The sequence below is a fragment of the Pelodiscus sinensis genome, chromosome 27, assembly GCF_052426305.1.
Source record: "Pelodiscus sinensis isolate ZL-2025 chromosome 27, ASM5242630v1, whole genome shotgun sequence".
Classification (NCBI taxonomy): Eukaryota; Metazoa; Chordata; order Testudines; family Trionychidae; genus Pelodiscus; species Pelodiscus sinensis.
The window spans coordinates 13,857,207-13,878,263 of NC_143078.1; the positions used below are offsets into that span (position 1 = coordinate 13,857,207).

The following is a 21,057-nucleotide window of genomic DNA, read 5'->3' on the forward strand; positions in this document are numbered from 1 at the left end:
CCCGGGACGTGATGCTGTATTTTAATAGAAACAGCAGTGTTGTGTGAACCCCGTTGGTGCCTGGCAGTAGGGCACACAGAGCAGGCAGGTTGCCCCTATGTTAATTTTAGCTAGAGTGAGAAAACATCTGACAAAGAGCAAGGACCATATAGGGCCATACGGGACCGGCAGGGCTGGGGGCACTCGTCATGCCAAATAAATGTACAACTGGGAGGGGGTTAAAATATCATTTTCTTTACCATGTCTGGGTGGAACAGGAGGGGGGGCTCTGACAATGGTCAGAGTTTCATTAATTACATGGCTGATGAGACCATGTTAAGGAAGGCAAGAGTAAGCATGATCCAGCCCTGGCCAGCTGGCTCCACCAGCCAGGAGCAGTCGGGGGGCTGGACGTTAGTCAAAGGGCAGGATTCACAGGGCAGGGTTATGAGGTCAGATTTAGAAGCAGCCAGTGCCCCATCTAAAGCATGAATGAAGTTGATCTCCATCTCCAGTCAGTCATGGATGAAAACAAACTAGTGTTGGACGGGGAGTTTATATGTCATAGGATGGGCAGGGGCAAAGTGACAGCTTGAGACCTGTTGCTCCGTGCACTCGCTAGGCCTGATGCTAACCTCCTCGTACCAAGTGCTGCGAGATGCTGGCTGCACGTGTGTTTCCCTTGTGTGCTGCCCCAGCCCCGTGCAGATAGCTGGCACGGCAGACATCAAGCGAACCGCCCAATGAGCACAAGCTCCGTTAAGGCAGGAGGGCGTGAGAGCCAATCAGGTGAAGGGGCCGTGAGCCTTGTGCAACGGTCCAGGCCTAGCCCCGGTGCATCACCCCAAGCAGCCCTCTCGGCCGGGATGCTGTCGGAACGTGCTGGGAGGAGTCAGGTCTGGCCTGCCCCAGGCAAGGAGCTAAAGGCTAACTGGCTCACCCCAGAGGAATCTCCCCCCAGTAAACACTCCATTAAATTTAATCCTGGGCGAAGGGGGGGCGGGGCTGTGACGCTCTCTTGGGTCAGTTGTTTTCCCTTGTCCACTTTCACTCCCTTCTCCCTGGGCGGGGGGGGGGGGGCTTCTCTCCTCTCCTCAATTCAACCCCTGACCGCTGCTGAATGCACCAGGCACCGCCCTGACATTTTGTGGCATTTCGGTGGCATGTGGCCCCCGGCGCCGGCCCGCAGGGGTTAACAGGGCTGGCGTGGCGGGGGTGCAGAGCGAGCTGTGAAATGGAAGAAGGTCAGGCTCTCGCAGGGTTTTAAATGACCATCCCGTCGGCAGAAGATGCTGTCTCCCCACTCCCTGAGAACTCTGGTAAAGCCACGGCCGGATGCTGGCGCCTCTGAGGACTACTCGGGATAGCTGGGTGCCAGAAGACGGCCAGCAGCAGCCCCTCAGCCCTACGCAGGGAGCTGCCTCCCGCCGAAGAGGGGTGGGGCAGAGATGGTCTGGCCCATGTTCTGCAGAGGTCATCTCTCCTCCCCCTCCCCCAGCTCTCTTGTGGCTGGGAGCCGCTTGTCCCTTCCTGTCCTCGCAGTGCAGAAAGGCTGCTCACACTCCCAGGCTGCTGCTGGCCACCAGCGTCACCCAGCCGGGGTTAGCCCTAAGGATGCCCTGAGTGCCAGGGCCCAGGGAACCTGGCTGCAGCCAAGCCGGCCAGAGAGGGGGGCTTAGGGAGGAGAGCAGCCCTGCACTCCTTGGGGCAGGGGCAGTAGGTGAAGAGGGTGCCAAGTACCAGCTGAGCAAGGGGCGGAGAAGCATCCCAGGGCAGAGGGAGCCAAGCTTCCCTTGGGGGCCAGCCCAGCAGCGGGAGGAAGCAGCCAGGCCAGGCTGGGGGGGATCCCACCAGGGCTGGCTCTCCGTACAGCGCCGGGAGTGGGATGCACTCTGCCGGGGGATGTGAAAGAACAGCAGGGAGAGGACAGGGAGAGGACCGACAGGTGGGCAGCAGAGGTGACGTAACCTGCATTCACCAGCCACTACCACCAGCAGCCGATGCCGGCTGGAAACAGGGCCGGGGGGAGCTGGCGGGTGGGCGGCTGGCGAGCAGGGATCCAGCCAGCACTAGGACCCACCAGTCCTGATGGGTGGAGAAAGATGGAAAATAGGGGACAATTTCCCCCCCTTTTTTTTAAGGGACATGAGCAGGGGGGTTAAATATGGGCCTGTCCCTTTAAAAACGAGACGTCTGCTCACCGTGGCTTTAGGATTCATACCTGTTCCCACAGGGAGCTTTGGCACTGACTCCAGTGGGAGCCGCTCGGCGAGCTGGATGCTAAACGCCCAGCGTGCAGGTGGCATTTCTGGTGCAAGCTGGGTTCTGGTGCCCCATGAAGGAAGGCGGCTGTTCCTCAGCACTCTTCGCCTCCCATTTATGGTTACAGCTTCAGACTAACACAGCGGGAGGAAGGATGCTTGGGGGAAGGTCCAACGCCAACCCCGATCATTTGTTGTGGTTTCACAATTAAATGTAGTCACCCCCCACGCTTTTCACTAGCCCAGCTAAGCTGTTCTTCCCGATGAAGCTGTGAGACCCACAGGGGATCATGGACGTGTAGGAGATCTAGTCTATTCCCTTGCCCTGTGGTAGGACCAAGTAAGCCCAGAGCTTCCCCGAGAGGTGTTTGTCCAACTTGTTCTTAAAAACCTCCTCTAGCAGAGATTTCACAGCTTCCCTGGATGGTCTTTCCAGCACGTAAGAGTTAGAAAGTTTCCCCTCATGTCTACTGTGAATCCCTCTTGCTGCAAACTAACCAGTTGTACTTTCCATGGCTATGGAAGACAATAGAACACTGTCCTCTTTGGAACAGCCTTTCCAGACTGTTAGCAGTGTCCCTGTCAAGCTTCGCTTTTCTAGACCAAATGTGCCCTGCTCTTTCAACAGGAGGTAGCAGCAGGGGCAGGAACCAGGCAAGCATGAAGACAGAAGATGCATAGTGGATGTTATGTGTGCAAGCCAGGGCCAGATTAAGACTTTTAGAGGCCCTAGGCACTGAAAAGATGATGGTGCCCCCCAAATGTAATTCAAAATAAAAACAATACGATACCGTAAAATAAAATTGTATTTTTCGAAATGACACAAAACTGACATGTCTTCTGAAATTAAAATCGCTTCTTTCTAGATTGTCTGAGTGCAAAATTCTGGATACATTCATCGAAGCTGACTCGACGAAGCGTGTCCGCTTCCATACACAAAAGGGAAAGTGAATCGTGTCTGTCCTGACACGTTGTTGTTCTCTGAGGGTTTTCTATTCTTTTCAGCTGAGAAAACAGAGCGTTCTGCGGAGTTCTGACTTTTCCCGCGATGACAACTTCGAAATATCTAATTTTTTCAAAAAAAATCTTTTTTTTTTTTTTTTTTTTTGGTGCCCCTGCTTTGCTGGTGCCCTAAGCACATGCTTAGCCTGCTTACTGGATAATCCAGCCCTGGCAAGCAGACAATCCGGGTTAGTCCTGCTGGCTGCTTTGTTCCGTCAGCCAGAGCCTCTGAGCCCCAATGAAAGGAGCCGGGGTGGCGAAGGTGGAATCTGATGCCTCCGCAGTAGGGGAGGCAATTCTTTGAGGACTCAGTGGTAGAAGTGAGCTAATGAGCTAGGCTTTCTCCTCTGGAGTGCTGCGCTCTGGTAGCTGCGGATGGGGCAAACCAATGCCAGCAACTGACGACAAGTTTTCAAATAGCTTCTAGGCATTCGTTCTTTTCACACACACACCCCCAACGTTAGGAACCTCCCCAAGCCATACCACTGTCTTCTGTTCCGCAGGAGAATCCAGGAAGCAGCGGTGCTGTCTCCAGCCAGGCAATGGAAAGCCGCAGGGCAGGTGAGAGAGAGCAGCAGACCAGGATACTGTGAGCGCAGCCTGCCATCTTCCTCGGAAAGGAGCCAGCCGTTCATTCTTACTGTGTGACGTGGCCTCTGTCAGGGCACTGTCTCTTGCCACTGCAATGGGAGGGACGCCCGGGTCTAATGGGTATTGTGCATCTCGGCCACGATCCTCCCCAAGAGTCACCCCCCAGCTGATCGGCGCATGGAATTTGGTAGAGTCACCCCGGGCCTGGCGAGGGCCGAAAGGCTGGTTAGGCGCGGTTGCTGGGTCTCTGAGGAGCTGCACGCTTGTGCAAAACCCTTATGCCTAGCCTAGCCCCCTGGCCCCGGTGTTTACAACACATCAAATTCACATCTCTGAGCTGAACCCCCAGCCCTTAAGGAATTCTGTGGGGCACCCTATAGCAAGAGGCCCTCCCTGCCCTGAAGAGTTCACAATGCAGCTTGAGTTCATGTTCATTTCTTTTTTCACCAGGGAAGCCCCGTAAGAAATCAGCCGTCCCCGGGGTGACCATCCAGCAGTTCATTGACGTTGTTCCGAAAGGCTGTAGCACGCCTGACTTTGTACGGAAGCCTGTCACCATCACCCTCCAGGAAGGTGAGACTCTTGTAAGAAACAGTTCATCTCACAGAGCCGGATTCCTGATCCCCCGCCTTGCAGGCCTGAGAAAACAACCGATTAAGTCGTCCATTTGGACCCTGTTAGTTCCACACAATTTTCTTGTGCAGCCAAGGCTGTGTGTGAGTCTGTGAGTCTGGAGTAACTCACATCGGTGTGAGTCTGGAGTAACTCCCTTGAGGGCAGTGGACTTACTGCTTCAGTGCAAGTCAGATCAGTATCTAGCCCATCGGGTATACTCAGAGCCATCTGGACTCTACAGCAGGTTGATCTGTCGCTGTGGATATATTGGCATTGGAAAAGGTTCAGAAAAGGGCAACAAAAATGACGAGGGGTTTGGAACGGGTCCCATATGAAGAGGGATTAAAAAGACTGAGACTTTTCAGCTTAGAAAAGAGGAGGGGATATGATAGAGGTCTATAAAATCATGACTGGTGTGGAGAAAGTGAACAAGGAAAAGTTATTTACTTGTTCCCATAATATCAGAACTAGGGGTCACCAAATGAAATTAATAAGTTGCAGGTTTAAAACAAACAAAAGGAAGTTTTTCTTCACTCAGCGCACAGTCAACCTGTGGAACTCCTTGCCAGAGGATGTTGTGAAGAATAGGATTTTAACAGGGTTCAAAAAAGAGCTAGATAGATTCATGGAGGTTAGGTCCATCCAGGGCTATTCGCCAGGATGGATAGGAATGGTATCTCTAGCCTCTGCTTGTCTGGAGGTGGGTGACAGGGGAGGGATCACGTGAGGATTACGTGTTGCGTTCCCTCCCCCTGGAGCATCTGGCATTGGCCACTCTGGGCAGACAGGACACTGGGGTGGATGGACCGTTGGTCTGACCCAGTCTGGCCGTTCTTACGTGGTCAGAGTCAAATATCTGACAACAGAAAACAGCACCTTGAGCTGGTCTAGTTCCATTTCCTGTGCAAGCTCAGGATCGAGCTGAAGCTGCCATTAAAGCGAGGGGTTGGCAGCTCCCTTTGTTCTGTGCTGGCCCCGTACATGAAGGAGCCACGCGACTGAGGGGGAGCAGGGGGGATACATTCCCAGCGCTTGCAGGTAGGTTTCCCTTGTCTCCTCTTTCTCCGGACACTTGCGCATCTTTATGGAGGGAGGCGATGCCCTCTAGTGGTGTATCCCTGCCCCACATTTTTACCCTCACATTTTTACCAGGACCCCCTGAGAAACAACTACTGCCCTTTACGTGCTTATCACGTTCTCCCAGCCCTAGGCCCCAGTCGTGACCCAGGACCGTGTGACACCATGTGGACCCCACAAAAAGAGCCCAGCTTCGGGCCGGTTAACATTTCTCAGCTGCAACTTTTTCCCGCAGCAAATTGGAGTTTGGGCACCATGGAAACTGTCGTGGGGGAGGGGCTGCTTTCTGGGCACCGTTTCCACGTTTGGTTAGAAAACAATTTCTGGGCTGCAAACTGGACAAGCAATGAACGAAGATGCTGAATGTTCTCGGGAACCAAAGGCCAACCGACTGCCTTCGCATCTGCTCTGCTAACGGGCCCCTCGGAAAGCAGCATTTAGTGGTCACGGATTTGCCGTCTGCGCTTGGGACAATTCACCGCGGGTGTGCTGGGGAGATTGCAAAAGTCGCTAGTGTGTCTGCAGGTGAAAGGGAAAGGCAGGGGCTGTGAGGTCATAAGAACGGCCGTACTGGGTCAGACCAAAGGTCCATCTAGCCCAGTAGCCTGTCTGCCGACAGTGGCCAGCACCAAGTGCCCCGGAGGGGGTGGACCAAAGACAATGATCAAGCGATTTGTCTCCTGCCACCCTTCTCCAGCCTCTGACAAACAGAGGCCAGGGGCACCATTCCTACCCCCTGGCTAATAGCCTTTTATGGACCTAACCTCCATGAATGTATCTAGCTTCTCTTTAAACTCTATTATAGATCTAGCCTTCACAGCCTCCTCTGGCAAGGAGTTCCACAGGTTGTCTATGTGCTGTGTGAAGAACCTTCGGCATGGGATGGTGAAGGCCATATAAGGCCACACAGGCAAGATGCTGCAACAATGCAGGGAACTGTGTACTGTGGATAGGACCTGGACCCTGAAAAAGGGTCTATTAAGAGGGCGTAAATATCCACTGGCCAGGGCCGGGCCTAACCAATTGGCGCCAGGGAAAATTTGTCAAGCAAAAAGAAAAATAGGGTCAGGGAGTAAGCAGGGAAACCTGAGGGGGGATTTGGGAGGTCGGGCTGAAATGCGGTCCCGGCCCACCCCTAAGACCGGCTCTGCCACTGAGGACTGGAATTCCTGAAACTATTTGCTGCTAGTGGTGGTGGTTCTGCCAGACCTGCCTACATAGCAGAGCTTCACTCATTAGCCGGTCTGAGAGCGTGTGTCCTCTGCATGGTACAATCAGAATTGGGATCCTTAATATTCATTTGCCACATCCTTGATAGATTATGGACCAATCCCCCAAAAAACTTTTTAAAATACGACATTCATGTTCTTTAAACGTTACCAACAGATGGAAAAAAATCAAGCTGGTGCTGAAGTAGCACCCCACATTCACCCCACACCAATGTTCCCTCTAATTTTTTTTCCATCCATGTGCAGAATAAATTTTTTTCTGTGCACCCAGGCATGTGCAGATGTGCACCACCAGTGGGGACACATGCTGCCGGCTATGGCTGCTCAGCTGGGCGGCGCCTGAATCTCTCCCAGGGGATGTTGGTGTGATTGAAATCCAGATCTGAATTTGAATTTTTACGGTGAAACTTCTCGAGTTCTAGGAGAAAAGCATTTTTTGCCTAGACATGAAAGCGCAGGGGAGACCCTATGTTGGTCGGTGGGCCGGTCTGAAAAACGCTTTTCACGCCCGCTTTCTGAAAAGCAGTCAGCCAGCTGCTGCTCGGTTCTGTTTTATCCGGTCTGCTGCCTCTTCCCAGGAGTGACTCATTTCTGACCTCCCTTGCAAGGTAAAAATGCCACGTTCAGGGCTGTGGTGACAGGGGAGCCGGCCCCCGCAGTGATATGGAAGTGCAGCAAAGGAGAGCTGCGTGATCCCGACAAATACCAGACGTCCTTTCATGCTGCAACAAACGAGCATGTCCTCCAGGTAAGGGCCAGCGATGGCATCTCAGGCCCAGCACCGCAGAAAGAGATGGGGCGGCAGAGAGCCCAGCTGGGATTGCCGGGGGGCTGTGAGGAGGCAGAGAGCCCAGCTGGGATTGCCGGGGGGCTGTGGGGCGGCAGAGAGCCCGGCTGGGATTGCCGGGGGGCTGTGGGGCGGCAGAGAGCCCAGCTGGGATTGCCGGGGGGCTGTGGGGTGGCAGAGAGCCCGGCTGGGATTGCCGGGGGGCTGTGGGGCGGCAGAGAGCCCGGCTGGGATTGCCGGGGGGCTGTGGGGCGGCAGAGAGCCCGGCTGGGATTGCCGGGGGGCTGTGGGGCGGCAGAGAGCCCAGCTGGGATTGCCGGGGGGCTGTGAGGAGGCAGAGAGCCCAGCTGGGATTGCCGGGGGGCTGTGGGGCGGCAGAGAGCCCGGCTGGGATTGCCGGGGGGCTGTGGGGCGGCAGAGAGCCCAGCTGGGATTGCCGGGGGGCTGTGAGGAGGCAGAGAGCCCAGCTGGGATTGCCGGGGGGCTGTGGGTGTGGATATCAGCAGAGCTGCGTGGGGAACCCAGGGCCAGAGCAGCAGCAGATGTGCAGCTCAGGAGCGAAACGCACCCATAGATCTCTGTGCAAGGAGCTCAGGGCTGGAATAGCAGGGGGGTGAGGGCGGAGTGGGGTGGGGGCAGAGGCCAAGACTAGGATGCCTGGGAGGAGTGATGGATAGTCAAGTTGCCGGAGCTTCACCATGGCCTTTGTGAGCGTACTGGCCCAGAGGAGCCCAGCTTCTAGAGGGGCCATGGAGGCCAGGGCGTAGGGCGTGGAATCCGCAATAACGCGCAGCAGGAAAGCAAACAGGCTTTGAGCGATGTCCTGGGACCAGGAAGGAGATGGAGGGTGGTTCCTAGGGAGAGGCGCCCCTGGAAGTGGGGAGTCCCCATTCCTCCTGGGAGGCTGCTGCCCGCTTACACCGCTGTCTCCTTTCGCAGATCAACACGCTCACGGCGGGCGATACCGGCTTGTACCACTGCTCCGCTGCCAACCAGTATGGCGAAGCTGCGTGCACGGCCGGCCTCAAGGTCATCCAAGGTAGGGCTGGCTGGTTCTGTGTGCCACCCCACCGGCTCCATTGGCACCGGGGACAGTCTGTGCAGGGCTGCTCAGTGCATCCCTAGGAGAGGGGTTCCCAGTGTTTGCATTCTCCAGACTGGCAAACCCATTCACAAACTTTTAGTGGACTGGTAACATCTTATTTGCATATTCATTATGCAAATAATGAATATGCAAACGTGCAAATATTGCCAGTTCACCAAAATATGTACCCCAGCCCTGGCCAACAGAGCCACCGTGAACAGCGCGGGCAGCCACCACAGCCTGGGAGCCAGCGGTTCGTGGCCCAGCCCGGTCTGTGGACTGTTGGTTGGGAACCGCTCGCTGTTCACACAGGAGGCTGGATTTCCGCAGCCACTCCTCCTTCCTTTGGGGATGGAGAGGAGCCACCTGTAATGACACAGGTGGCTTTTGTACTGGCCTGAGACTTAAAAGCTCCAAGTTCAGTGTCTGGCTTTGCTGAATCTTCCTGTGTGAAGCTGGGCAAGTCGTTGAGTCTCTTCGGGCCTCAGTTTCCCATCTGTAAAATGGGGCTGGTAATATTTCCTTTATCAATTTAGACTATAAGGCCTTTGGGGCAGGGTTAGCCTCTTCCTGAGTGTATGTACACAGCGGAGCTCTCAGCCTCTGCGGGTTCCCAGGCAATGGGGAAGGGGGCACCCCATGCTCACGGAAGGGGCGAGGCTAAGGGCAGAAGGGGCGGGGCTGAGGATAGCCAGCCCGCAGCACTGCCTGGAGTGTATGCCTCCCAGCCCTTAGCGCTGTCTGGAGAGTGCTGCATGGCGCTCCAGCTGCCACTCGCTGGGCCCAGGACAACTGCCCCCTTTGCTCACCCTGCCCCGTCGGTGGGCCGCATGTACCTAGCTCAGAGGGGCTCTGATCTTGGATGGGGCGTCTAGGCGCTGCTGTAATACAAATACGTAATAAAATCCGGCACACAAAGCCAGGGCAGGACTTTCCCGGGCTAGGCCCGTGGACAGCGGCACCTGCATAACTCTGAGGGCTTGTTAGCAATCCTGCTACGCCGACTCTTACCTGGTGATTTCTTTTCTTTTCTTTTGGCTCTGCCTTCTCTCCCAACTCGTCAGCGAGTTTCAAGAGAAAAGCCAGACCCCTCCCCGCCGAGCCGCCGGAGGGTAAGCATGGGGGAGACGCGGGCTCTCTGCGTTACGAAGGGCACGTGTGTCAGGTAGCCTGCCGGAGAGCCGGCCGCCTGGCTGCAAGCAGAGTCAGACGAGACCGGAGGGGAAACAAACAAGAACTAGAACAAGGGAAAGAAAAGGCCCTTCAGAGAGAAACAGCGGGGAAGCTGTTGAGAAGAGGAACGGGGCGTCCGCCTCCCTGGTTGCAACTCTGCTAGGAAGGCTGATTTTCCTCGGGGTTCAAAGGGGTATTAAATTCTAGTCCCTGGCCTGGGGAGGCAGGGGGATGGAGCCGGCAGCAACAGCTACAGAGGGTCTTTGGCAGAGAGAGACAGAGAAGGCTGCAGGGGTTTCTCTCTGGCTCAGGAAAGGTGTCCGAGCTGCGTGGGACTCCCCCAGATCGTACACAGAAAGAAAACGGTTTAGGGAAGACCCGTGGGAGGGGCCCTTTGATCTCGGCTGGTGAACAAATAACGCTTGTGTCGGCAGAGGGTCGCTTTGATCAGGCGCAGGTCACGGACCCTTGGGAAAAACTGGTTGACAGGCGTTGTTGTTGTTGTGGTTGGGAAATCAAGGGGCTGCCGTGCCACCCAGAGGCTCAGTCCCAGGGGGGCTGGCCAGCGGGAAAGGTGAGAGGAGAACAGGCCTGTCCCCTAAACGCTGCACTGGGACAAATCAAACCGCAGCTCATCCTGGCACTACAGCCGTGCGTTTCCAGGCACGTTTCCAGAAGTGACCAACGACGTTTCAATTCGGGCACCTTGTAACGGAGGCATCCTGACACTGGTGGCCACTTTGCATCATGGGGCCTTGGCTTCTCTAAAGCTCTCGGGCACTGCAGTCACGCCCTGCGGCGTGACCCCCCGACGTGGCTCCGTGGTTGCGCCCTGCGGCGTGACCCCCCGACGTGGCTCCGTGGTCGTGCCCTGTGGTGTGACCCCCCCAGCGTGGCTCAGTGGTCGTGCCCTGCGGCGTGACCCCCTGACGTGGCTCCGTGGTTGCGCCCTGTGGTGTGACCCCACGTTTGTGCCCTGCAGTGTGATCCCCTCGACGTGGTTCTGCGGTCGCATCCTGCAGTGTGAGCCCCCAGCGTGGCTCCGCAGTCGTACCCTGTGACATGACCCCCCCTAGCGTGGCTCCGCAGTTGTGCCCTGCGGTGTGACCCCCCAGCCTGGCTCTGTGGTCGCACCCTGCAGTGTGACCTCCCCGGAGTGGCTCTGCAGTCGTGCCCTGTGGTGTGATCCCCCCCCAATGTGGCTCCGCAGTTGTGCTCTGCGGTGTGACCCCCCCAGCGTGGCTCTGTGGTCACACCCTGCAGTGTGACCTCCCCGGCGTGGCTCCGTGGTCATGCTCTGTGGCGTGATCCCCCCAGCATGGCTCTGCGGTCTTGCCCTGCGGCATAACCCCCCCAGCATGTCTCCGTGTTCGCACCCTGCAGTGTGACCCCCCCGGCGTGGCTCCGTGGTCACATCCTGCCATCTCTCTTTCTGACAGACCTGAAGAAAGAGCTGCAGGACTTCAGGAAGATGCTAAGGAAGCGGTGAGTGGCCTGTGGGCGGGCCCAGTGCCATCAGCGATGCTTGTTTTGCCTGCAGGGTGGGGTGGCCTCCCGCCCCTCGCAGACAGTCCAGGCCACGCTGTCGGCGTCCGTGCACGTGGCAGGTGTCTGCTGCTGGGCTGCGGCTCGGGATTTCCGCTCCGCAGGGCTGTGTTTCTCAGGCTGTCGGGCGTTTGCCATCCGTGAGATCTCTGCCTCTCTGCTCCCACATTTTCGCCCCCACTGAACTTATTGGGGAAATGCCTGAAAAGGGCCTGGAGACCCTCTGGCCGGTTAAGGAGCAGCATGAATGTGTCAGAGTCCCCTCCTGTCGGTCATCTGTGGGTGGCTATGGCAGGGCAGGGCTGAGGACCGGGAGAGGAGCACGTCCGTGCTCGCGGGGGCCTCTCTGAGCTCCCACTCCCTGGGCCGTAGGACGCCGCTGCAGAAGAAGGAAGTCGACATGGACCAGGTCTGGCAGCTGCTGCTAAACGCCGACAGGAAGGACTACGAGAACATCTGCTTGAAACACGGGATCGTTGACTTCCGCGGGATGCTGAGGAAGCTCCAGCAGATGAAGAAGGACCGAGAGGACAAGCAACAGCAGGTAAAACAGCCCTGAAGCCCCCCTGGGATTTCAATGAGACTTAGGTTCCCGTCGGCCCAAGTCACTTTAGAAAATGGGATTTAAACGCCACGGTCAATTGGATGCTTTTGAACAAGGGCAGCGAAGTCTTGGCAGCGACACTACAAGGAAGGCCCGAACCCAGCCTGACCTAGGTGTAGTTCTTACCAGTTCAGCAGACTTTGCTGTGCAAGGCCTGGGTGGATTTAATTGGGGGGCTGGGTTTTGTATGTAGGTGCCTGTGATGGATACGTATATACCTAGGTGCTGATTTACACACGCAACTGTAGAATTAGGTCAACCAGCAGAGGCTGCCGTACTGGAAAATTCTTCCCATAGTGTTTGCTCCGAATCGGAGGGACCAGGAGGCCGTGGGAACCATCTCGCTTGCCTAAAGCAGCAGACGGCAGAGGGCTAGTGCTGCTCCTGTTGCTGCACTGACACAGTGTGGGTCCCGCAGCGTCCTGATGATCTAATGGAAGATCTGTCCAAGCGAGCCTGGCCATGGCCCATGTGCTTGCGTCTGTCCTCCACAGTATATCTACAGCGTCACAAACCTGAAACACATCAAGGCCAATAGGGAGGGGAGTGCTACGTTCCATCTGGAGATAGACCTGAAAAATCCCAGGAGCAGAATTTATCTGTACAAGGTAAGGTGGGAGGATGGAGTGGCTGAACTCCATGTTGGGACTACGATGGCCACGTCAGATCTGACTCTCAACCTGCCCGATTCGCTGGGCAGCCACTGAGAGAATTGATTTCCAGTGTGTCCAAACTGTAATCGCTTCGGCTGACTCCGGAGTCCCACCCAGCCCTCCTGTGCTGGGGGAGTGGCCGAAGAGTTGGAGAGCAGAAGATGAGGGGATTGCAATAAGGATGGAATACTTGAGTCCATCAGCATCCTCCGTGGGATGGTCACAGGATGCGGCAGCAGCAGCCAGAGCACCAAGCCTTTTAAAATGCCCCTGGAGCGCCATGTGGCCTGGCTCGGTCCACGCTGTGGACTGGCTGCTCCTAGTCCCACCCCTGGACTTGCCCTGGCAAGGTCCCTTCCAGTTCTAAGCATTCTACTGAGTCCGGGTGCAGCCCCCTGCTCCGGTGTCCACACGCCTCCGGCTGCCAGAGGCTGGAGCTGGGCGACCGGGTGGATGGATGGAGTTGTACCGGGGTGAATTTGCCCTGATGGGTTGGGAGGGATTTGGCCTTGGCGGCGTGTGTGCTAGGAGTGGAGGGTTGCTCATGTAGCGTATTGCAACGGGGAATGCAGGTGGTCTGAGGCCGGTGTGATAAACCCGTCCCGTGGCTTCCCCCTAAGCAAGTGCCTCGCTCTAGCTCGGCCATGGCCTCTCTTCTGCTTTCAGGACGGCCAGATGATCAATTATGGCGTCGACGAAGACACAGCAAAGCACTGCCTGCGGCAGGCAGGGAACAAGTACAGCTTCACCGTCGCCCAGCTGCAGCCGGGAGACGCCGGCGTGTACCAGATCAAGGTGGAAGATGTGGATGTCTTCTCCACGGAGCTCGACGCTGACTGTAGGGACCTGAGCGTGTGAAACGTGCCCTTTGCCGGGGTGTGATAAGAGCCCAGATCCGATCCCCACCCTACGTGGCTCCCGCCGGGGGCTTGGAGCTTCCCTCCTTCCCTGCCCCTGCACCAGGACCCGGGGACTTCCCTGGGGCCACAGCAGAGCTGTAGAGACTGGGGGCCCCTCTGACAATGGGGGACCTTCTGCTGGCCAACAGGAGCACGTGGGGAGGATGCAGGGGGTGTGTCTAAACTACATACCTGCGCCGGTCGACAAAGGCTTCCTTGTCGACCGTGGCACGTCCAGACTGCCCCGATCTGCCGACAAACAGCTGATCATTAGTCCCCTACCCCTTGCCACGAGCCTCGTCATTTACATAAAGCATGACCATTTTTCTTTTAATCCCTCCCTCCCCCCCCAAAAAAAATCCTGCCAACCATTACTACAGGTACAACCATTACCCAAGCACTGCTAGTTCGGGAGTGAAAACAAATCTATTCCTGTCCCGCTCTGAACTAGACCCAGGTGCACATCTCAGGGTAGTGGTTCTTCTGCCTGAACAAAAGTTCATTTCCTTCCATGCCTCCCTCCATCCACATTTAGTCCTAATGAGTCAAGCAACCCCCTTCGGCCACACTCCTCCGTCCAAACTTGGAGAGACCAACTCTTGGAGTCCCACCTGATCCTTTCACGGGAAGGGACCCTGTCCCGCCTGCTGAATGGCTATAGACGTGGGTTGTTCCTGTCGGCCCGTGGAAGGGGAATGAGCCGCCCTGTACAAGACTTGCAGAGGGGTGGCGGAGGCTGGAGTCCTACGGTAACGTTCCCTAGTGGCCTCCAGCAGGAAGGGAAGAACAATCTTTTGCGTTGAGATGGTTTTGTGCGTCTCCTGGAGAGGCTGGAATAGCAGGGAGGGCAGGTGACAGTGTTTCTACAGCCTCCCAGAGTGGGGGAGACGTCTCTGCCCTCTAGTGCAGCTTTTCCCCCTAACCGACCTCTGGGAACCTGCTCCCGTCTCACAGCCCCTGCCCTGCCGTTGCAGCCATTCCCGTGGGTTTCCGACACCCGCTCCGTGGGGCACGCTGCCGTGAGCAAGGGAACGCAGCCTTCGAGTGCAGCCTCCACACCCCCTGCTCCCGCGCCGTGTGGCTCTATAGACAACGCCCCATTGAGGGGAGTGACAAGTACGAAATCTCCATCTCCCCGGACGGCCTGGCCCACCGGCTAGCGATCAGAAACGTGCAGCTCGCCGACGATGGGCCTTACACCCTCGACATCGGCATCTGCTCCTCTAGCGCTTGGCTCGAGGTGGAACGTGAGTAGCGCTCCATTCTTCCCTTCGCTTCGGCGTGGCTTTCTTCTGGGGCCCCCACGAGCGCACCTGGTGGCCTCTCTTCTATTTTTTATTAGTTCCCATAATAGAAGAACTAGAGGACACCAAATGAAATTAATAGGTAGCAGGTTTAAAACTAATAAAAGAAAGTTCTTCTTCACACAGCGCATAGTCAACCTGTGGAACTCCTTGCCAGAGGAGGCTGTGAAGGCCATGAGATATGAACTTGATGAAGAAAATCTTTGGCCTGGGTTACGTGATAGATCGGGCAGAACCTTTCTGGCCTGGAAATCCGTGAATCGGGCCCAAGTGCTGCTATTTCTCAAGTACAGTCCTCTCAAGTAGGATATCCAGCTCGACTATCTTTTGTCTTCACTAAGTTGCTGATCTACTGCCCAACTGGGACCAGATGAGGAAACTTGAACAGTCAAATCTCTGGCCTGTTAGCCATATTTACAGTGTGTAGGGTACAGCTGTAGTTAACTCACCTAAGGAGCAGCTACACTTTAGGTGCAGATGAACCTAGACACAGGACTGGAGTCTTTTCTCCCTGGGTAGGAGATGTAGAGGGGCAGGAACCCAACCCTGCAATCCAGGCTCTGTCCTTTGGAGTGTGGTGGGGGTGAGGCCCCACGTCTGTGGTCTTTCGGTGAATGCAGGTGCGGGCGGGGTACAAGAAAGAAAGAGTCCATGGTTTTCCCTCAGCGTCTCATGACAGGAACTGTGGAGCTGACTCCGATTGATCCTTTCTAAGCTGTTGGGCTCAGCTACCCACGGAGAGCCAGGCCTCCTCAAGGGGTTAAGGCTACCTCATGAAACCGGAGTTAGGGATTTTGCTATTTAACTGAGACCTCCCTCAGAACAGCTCATCTTTGGTGAGTGATGAGGGGAAAACACACCCAGCAGCGGGCCGCGGATTAGTCTGTGGGGAAGGCTTCCTGTTAAACTTGCCATAGATACACACCCAGCCAGAACTGGCCTTTCATTCAGCTGGAGCTACTGAGACAGGGCCTCCCTACGGTGTCTCTAGGACCAACTAGGTTTGCAAACAACATGCCGGCGGACTCAGACAGCCACTAGCTATGGTTGGGATCCACTGGGGGTCCCTTGGCCAACTCGCTATGAGTCTGTCCCTGGCTTCTGGCCACTGCTGGTCCCTGTTGGCTTCGAGCAGACTCCTCTGAGAGATCTCTGAGGGTGTGTCTAGACTACATGCCTCTAGCGACAGAGGCATGTAGATTAGGCTACCTGGCATAGGAAAATGAAGCAGCGATTTAAATAATCGCTGCTTCATTTAAATTAAAATGGCTGCCACGCTGAGCCAATCAGCTGTTTGTCGGCTCAGCGCGCTAGTCTGGATGCACCGCGGTCGACGTCAAAGGCATTTGTCGACCTTCCCGGTTAGCCTCATCCCACGAGGCATAACGGGGAGGTCGACAAATGCCTTTTAAAATAATCACCGCTTCATTTTCCTATGCCGGGTAGCCTAATCTATATACCTCTGTCGCCAGAGGCATGTAGTCTATACATACCCTGATTGTCTCCAATACTGGCTGTCCCGCGGGTATGTTTAGCCGCCCCGGAGCAAGTCCCCTAAGGAGTCTCTGGTGCTCAGCAGAAGCGAGCTGGAAGGGCCGGGCATGAAATTCAGGGAGGAGCATGAAATAGTCAGCTCCAACTGCCATAACGGACTTTCCTGTTGACTTCCACTCTCGGCAATAGCTGAAAACCACAGCATCCCATTGACCTAGATGGGGCTTTGGATCTGCTGGGCCAGAGATGGCTCCCCCCCCCCCAATATAAAATCCCTTTAGCTTTTCCCATGGCATAAATTAACCTGACTTTGTTGACCCTTGGGACACTTATGAAAATGGCAAGGAGCTGTGACAGCGAGGGTATGGAAATGTTTGACGGGGAGATTTGTAACAGGGCGTATGAAATCGCTGCGTATGGGTCATAGTTACACACTTTGCCAAGAGTGCTAGCACGTATAAATGAAGCCCCCTTTGTGTATAGTCACCTGAGTAAATAAGAAACGCTGTAAAATAATTGACATGAACTTCTGAAAACTACAATTTCTTTCTGGAGCTGCAGAAGTCGGACTGTCTTTCACACCAGCTTTAAGTCCCTTTTGGGGTGAGAACAGACCCAATTCTACATCAAATGTTGGGCTTTGACTGAGAAACTTTGTGTCTGAAACTTCCACTGGGCACATGCAAAGTTCTGAGGTTGATATATTCTTGGGGTGACTGTCTCCTTGAGGCCAAACATTACATTTCTGCCTTGTGAAATGTCCTGGGATAAAATACTACAAATTGTAGTGCAAAATCAAATGCTCTTGTTTTCCTCCCTTTTGTACAAATTGTTTGTTGCAAGCGTGTGGTGTTTCCTGGGGGGGGGGGGGGGTTCTGCATTGTGTGAGATTTTTGGTCACTGGTTTCCTCTTGCTTTTGTCTTTTATCTCCCACGGATGGCATCTTCTCCAACCCAACAATGCAGCAGCCGGAGGAAAGAGGACACAGGATGAAGGGGCTGGAACTGATCAAACTGCATGGCAGGCAGATGAAGCGGGTGCTAAGAAACTTGGCCAGAGAGAACATCACTTTAAAAGCACCGGAACGGGCAAAGATGGCCAGTCTGGCAGTAGCCGAGATGGCAGCAGAGAACTTGATGGCTCCTCGGTGGATGCTGATTGGGGATTTGGTTCTCTGGGAAAAGCTGGGCTAACTGGGCAGGTGGGGGAGGGTGGAAGGAGGGGGAAAGATCCGTTTTCTGCAGCAGGGACAGGTGGAGATTCGGTGGCAGATGGGAATAAATTTGGGGGCTTGGCTAGTGAGGAAGATGGACTTGGGGGAAAGATTCATGGGCAGAGTTTGAAGCTAGATGGAGCTGGCAGGGCTGGGGCAGTGGTAGAAGGTGACCAGCATGCTTTTCATGGCAAGGATTCGATGGTGGGCGCAGCTGCGTCTGGCGGTGGACTAGAAGGACGAGGGGGGCTGCGCTCATTAGATGGTAGAGGTTCCACACTTGGTGGTCCTGGGTTAGGAGGCCCAGGAGATGGGGGCTCTCTCCCTGGCATGGAAGGTGGTGCTGGATTTGGAGGAGCAGGGGGCACAGCATCCCTCCATGACAAGGATGGTCCGCCAGGGAGAGCTGGTGGCTCTGGTTCTAGTCTAGGTGATAAAGGGGATGTAGGTTCTCTCTATGGGAACGATGCTCTGCGAGGTGGAGCCGGGGCTGGCATTGAACGAGATGGTGCCGGAGGCAGCGGTGCACTTGGGAGCAGCGGTGCTATCCTCTGGGCAGCTGATGGGGTTGGTGCTGGCTCGGGGGGTGCAGGGGGCACATGCTCCCCCTGGGGTAAGGACAGCATGATAAGGGCAGCTGGTGGTTCTGGTCCTGGTCTGGGTGGTGCAGGGGGCAAGTCAGGAATGGCAGGAGGAGCGGGTGCTGGTCTCTCAGATCTTGCTGGTCTGCATGGTGCAGGGGGCAAGTCTGGTGTGGTAGGAGGAGCTGGTGGTTCTGGTACAGTTGGAGGCGATGTGGGGGGCATGGACTCTCTCTCTGGTAAGGATAACAAGCGAGGGGGACCTGGTGGTTCTGGTCTTGGTCAAGGTGATACATGGGGCAAGTCGGGAATGGCAGGAGGAGCGGGTGCTGGTCTCTCAGATGTCCCTGGGCTGGGCGGTGCAGGGGGCAAGTCGGGAATGGCAGGAGGAGCGGGTGCTGGTCTCTCGGATCTCTCTGGGCTGGGCGGTGCAGGAGGCAAGTCGGGAACGGCAGGAGGAGCCGGTGCTGGTCTCTCAGATGTCCCTGGGCTGGGCGGTGCAGGGGGCAAGTCGGGAATGGCAGGAGGAGCGGGTGCTGGTCTCTCGGATGTCCCTGGGCTGGGCGGTGCAGGGGACAAGTCGGGAGCGGCAGGAGGAGCGGGTGCTGGTCTCTCAGATCTCTCTGGGCTGGGTGGTGCAGGGGGCAAGTCGGGAATGGCAGGAGGAGTGGGTGCTGGTCTCTCGGATCTCTCTGGGCTGGGTGGTGCAGGGGGCAAGTCGGGAATGGCAGGAGGAGCGGGTGCTGGTCTCTGGGATCTCTCTGGGCTGGGTGGTGCAGGGGGCAAGACGGGAATGGCAGGAGGAGCGGGTGCTGGTCTCTCAGATCTCTCTGGGCTGGGCGGTGCAGGGGGCAAGTCGGGAACGGCAGGAGGAGCGGGTGCTGGTCTCTCAGATCTCTCTGGGCTGGGCGGTGCAGGGGGCAAGCCGGGAATGGCAGGAGGAGCGGGTGCTAGTCTCTCAGATCTCTCTGGGCTGGGTGGTGCAGGAGGCAAGTCGGGAATGGCAGGAGGAGCGGGTGCTGGTCTCTCAGATCTCTCTGGGCTGGGCAGTCCAGCCTCCCTTCCCAGCCAGGATGCTCTGCGAGGTGGAGCCAGGGCTGGCATTGAACAAGATGGTGCCGGAGGCAGCGGTGCACTTGGGAGCAGAGGTGCTATCCTCGGAGCAGCTGATGGGGGTGGTCCTGGATTGGTGGGCTTGGGGTCCCTCTCCAGCAAGGATGATATGAAGGGTGGAGCCAGTGCAGGCTCAGCAGGCGCAGGAGGCATGGGCTCGGTTTGTGATCAGGAAGGTATGCTGGCCGGGGCTGGGGCTGCTGGCGCCGGTCGAGCTGACGCGTGTGGCAAGGGAACTGTGATAGGTGCGGTCAAGGCTGCTGGAGATGAAGCTGTAATTGGTGGCGCTAGTGCTGGCGCAGGTGGGACAGGAGGAACACGGTCTCCCCATGGTAGGAGTGGAGTGGTAGATGGAGCCGGGGCTGGGACCGATGCAGGTGGCGATGGTTTGGGCGGTCGTCCGGGGGCCATGGGGTCTGTCTATGGCAGGCTGGGTGGAGCTGGTGCTGGTGGGTTTGGTGCAGGGGGCATGGTGTCTCTCGGTGGCGAGGATGGCATGCGAGGCGCTAGTCTAGGCGGTTCTGGGGGCGAGGGCTCTCTCCGTGCTAAGGACGGGAGGCTAGCGGCAGCTGGCCCTGGCACAGGTGGTGCAGGAAGGATGGGCGCTTTCTCTGGCACGGGCCCTATTTTAGGTGGCCATGGCCTTGGTGGAGCTGGGGCTGGATTGGCAGGTGCAGGGGGCATGGGCTCCCTCCCGGGCAGAGCTGCTGCTAGAGGTGGCCAAGATGGCACTGGGGGGGGAGATGCTGCACTAGGAGGCGCTGACACAGGCCGTGCTGGGGGTGGTGCTGGCTTGGGTGGGGCATGTTCTCACTGCAGCAAAGAGGGTACGCGAGGTGAGGCTGGCGGTGCTGCTGCAGGTGGCCGGGGTGCTCCGGCAGGCCAGGGTTCTGCGCTAAGTGCAGCCAGCGCTGGATCAGCAGACGCCGGAGGCAGGGGGCTTCTCTCTGGTAAGGACAACGGGGCAAGTGGAGCAGAATCTGGTCCAGGCGCTCGTCTCAGTGATGCAGGGGGAATGGAGCCTTTCTATGGGAAGGGTGGTAGGTTTGGTGGCACCAGTGCAGCTGGGGCAGGTGGGCTGGATGCCTCACAGCTAGGTGGGGCAGGCTCTGGAACGGGTGGTGAGTTCATAGGAGCTTGGGACGTGGGTTCACTTGGTGGCGGAGATTCTCTCCCAGGTGGAGCAGCTGTCCGTGGTTGTAAAGGTGATTTAGGAGCCTTGGGGTCCCTTTATGACAGGGAGCCTGCCCTGAGTGGAGCTGCTGTTGGTGCAGAAGGTAAATTACACGGCAGCGCTATTGATGGGAGAACGCCTCGTGTCCATGGTGGAGAGCCACTGAGTTACGATCAGGTGTCAGGCCAGCCTGGTGGAGGCCAGGCTGACGCCAGGAGGGGGCAGATGTCCAGCCACGATGCCAGCCATGAAGAAAACTTGCCAACTAGAAGCCAGAAAAGAAAAGGACGTTTCCTTCGAGACGAAGCAAGAGGTATTTACTCCTCCGTGGCGCCTGGTGTGGTATTAGTGCTCCAATATATGGGAGAAGGATAATGTTGCGGCTGAAACCCAGGCCCAGGAACTTGGGGTCTTCCGCCGTGGGTGCCTAACTGGGATCGGATTTACAGCAGGGCCAAAGCTCCCAACTCGGAGCTGCAGTTGCTGGGAGCGACAGCGACTGGGGAAGGGCAGACTTAAATGTTTGTCTCCGCTTCCCCCTCTCTAGTGGAGATAGTAACTTCCCCACTCCTGGGAGGCTGGGAAGAGTCTCATAACTGTGCCTTGAGCGCCTCACCGTAGGTAGGGCCCGACTAAGGGGTGCGCTAGCCGGGCAGCCGCCCAGGGCGCCAACCTACG

At 56.7% G+C, this 21,057-nt stretch overlaps 1 protein-coding gene across 1 annotated transcript in view; it reads left to right on the forward strand.

Moving 5' to 3' along the window:
• Positions 1-21,057, forward strand: part of IGFN1 (immunoglobulin like and fibronectin type III domain containing 1) — a 42,731-nt gene that overhangs the window by 2,033 nt on the left and 19,641 nt on the right. Inside the window, exons 2-12 of the mRNA XM_075910234.2 lie at positions 3,746-3,803; positions 4,284-4,406; positions 7,363-7,502; positions 8,481-8,580; positions 9,690-9,737; positions 11,238-11,283; positions 11,716-11,887; positions 12,442-12,555; positions 13,267-13,438; positions 14,474-14,746; positions 17,264-20,692. Of these exons, the coding sequence (XP_075766349.2) occupies positions 3,785-3,803; positions 4,284-4,406; positions 7,363-7,502; positions 8,481-8,580; positions 9,690-9,737; positions 11,238-11,283; positions 11,716-11,887; positions 12,442-12,555; positions 13,267-13,438; positions 14,474-14,746; positions 17,264-20,692 (4,636 nt within the window). The 5' untranslated portion in view covers positions 3,746-3,784. The remainder of the gene's footprint in view (positions 1-3,745; positions 3,804-4,283; positions 4,407-7,362; positions 7,503-8,480; positions 8,581-9,689; positions 9,738-11,237; positions 11,284-11,715; positions 11,888-12,441; positions 12,556-13,266; positions 13,439-14,473; positions 14,747-17,263; positions 20,693-21,057) is intronic.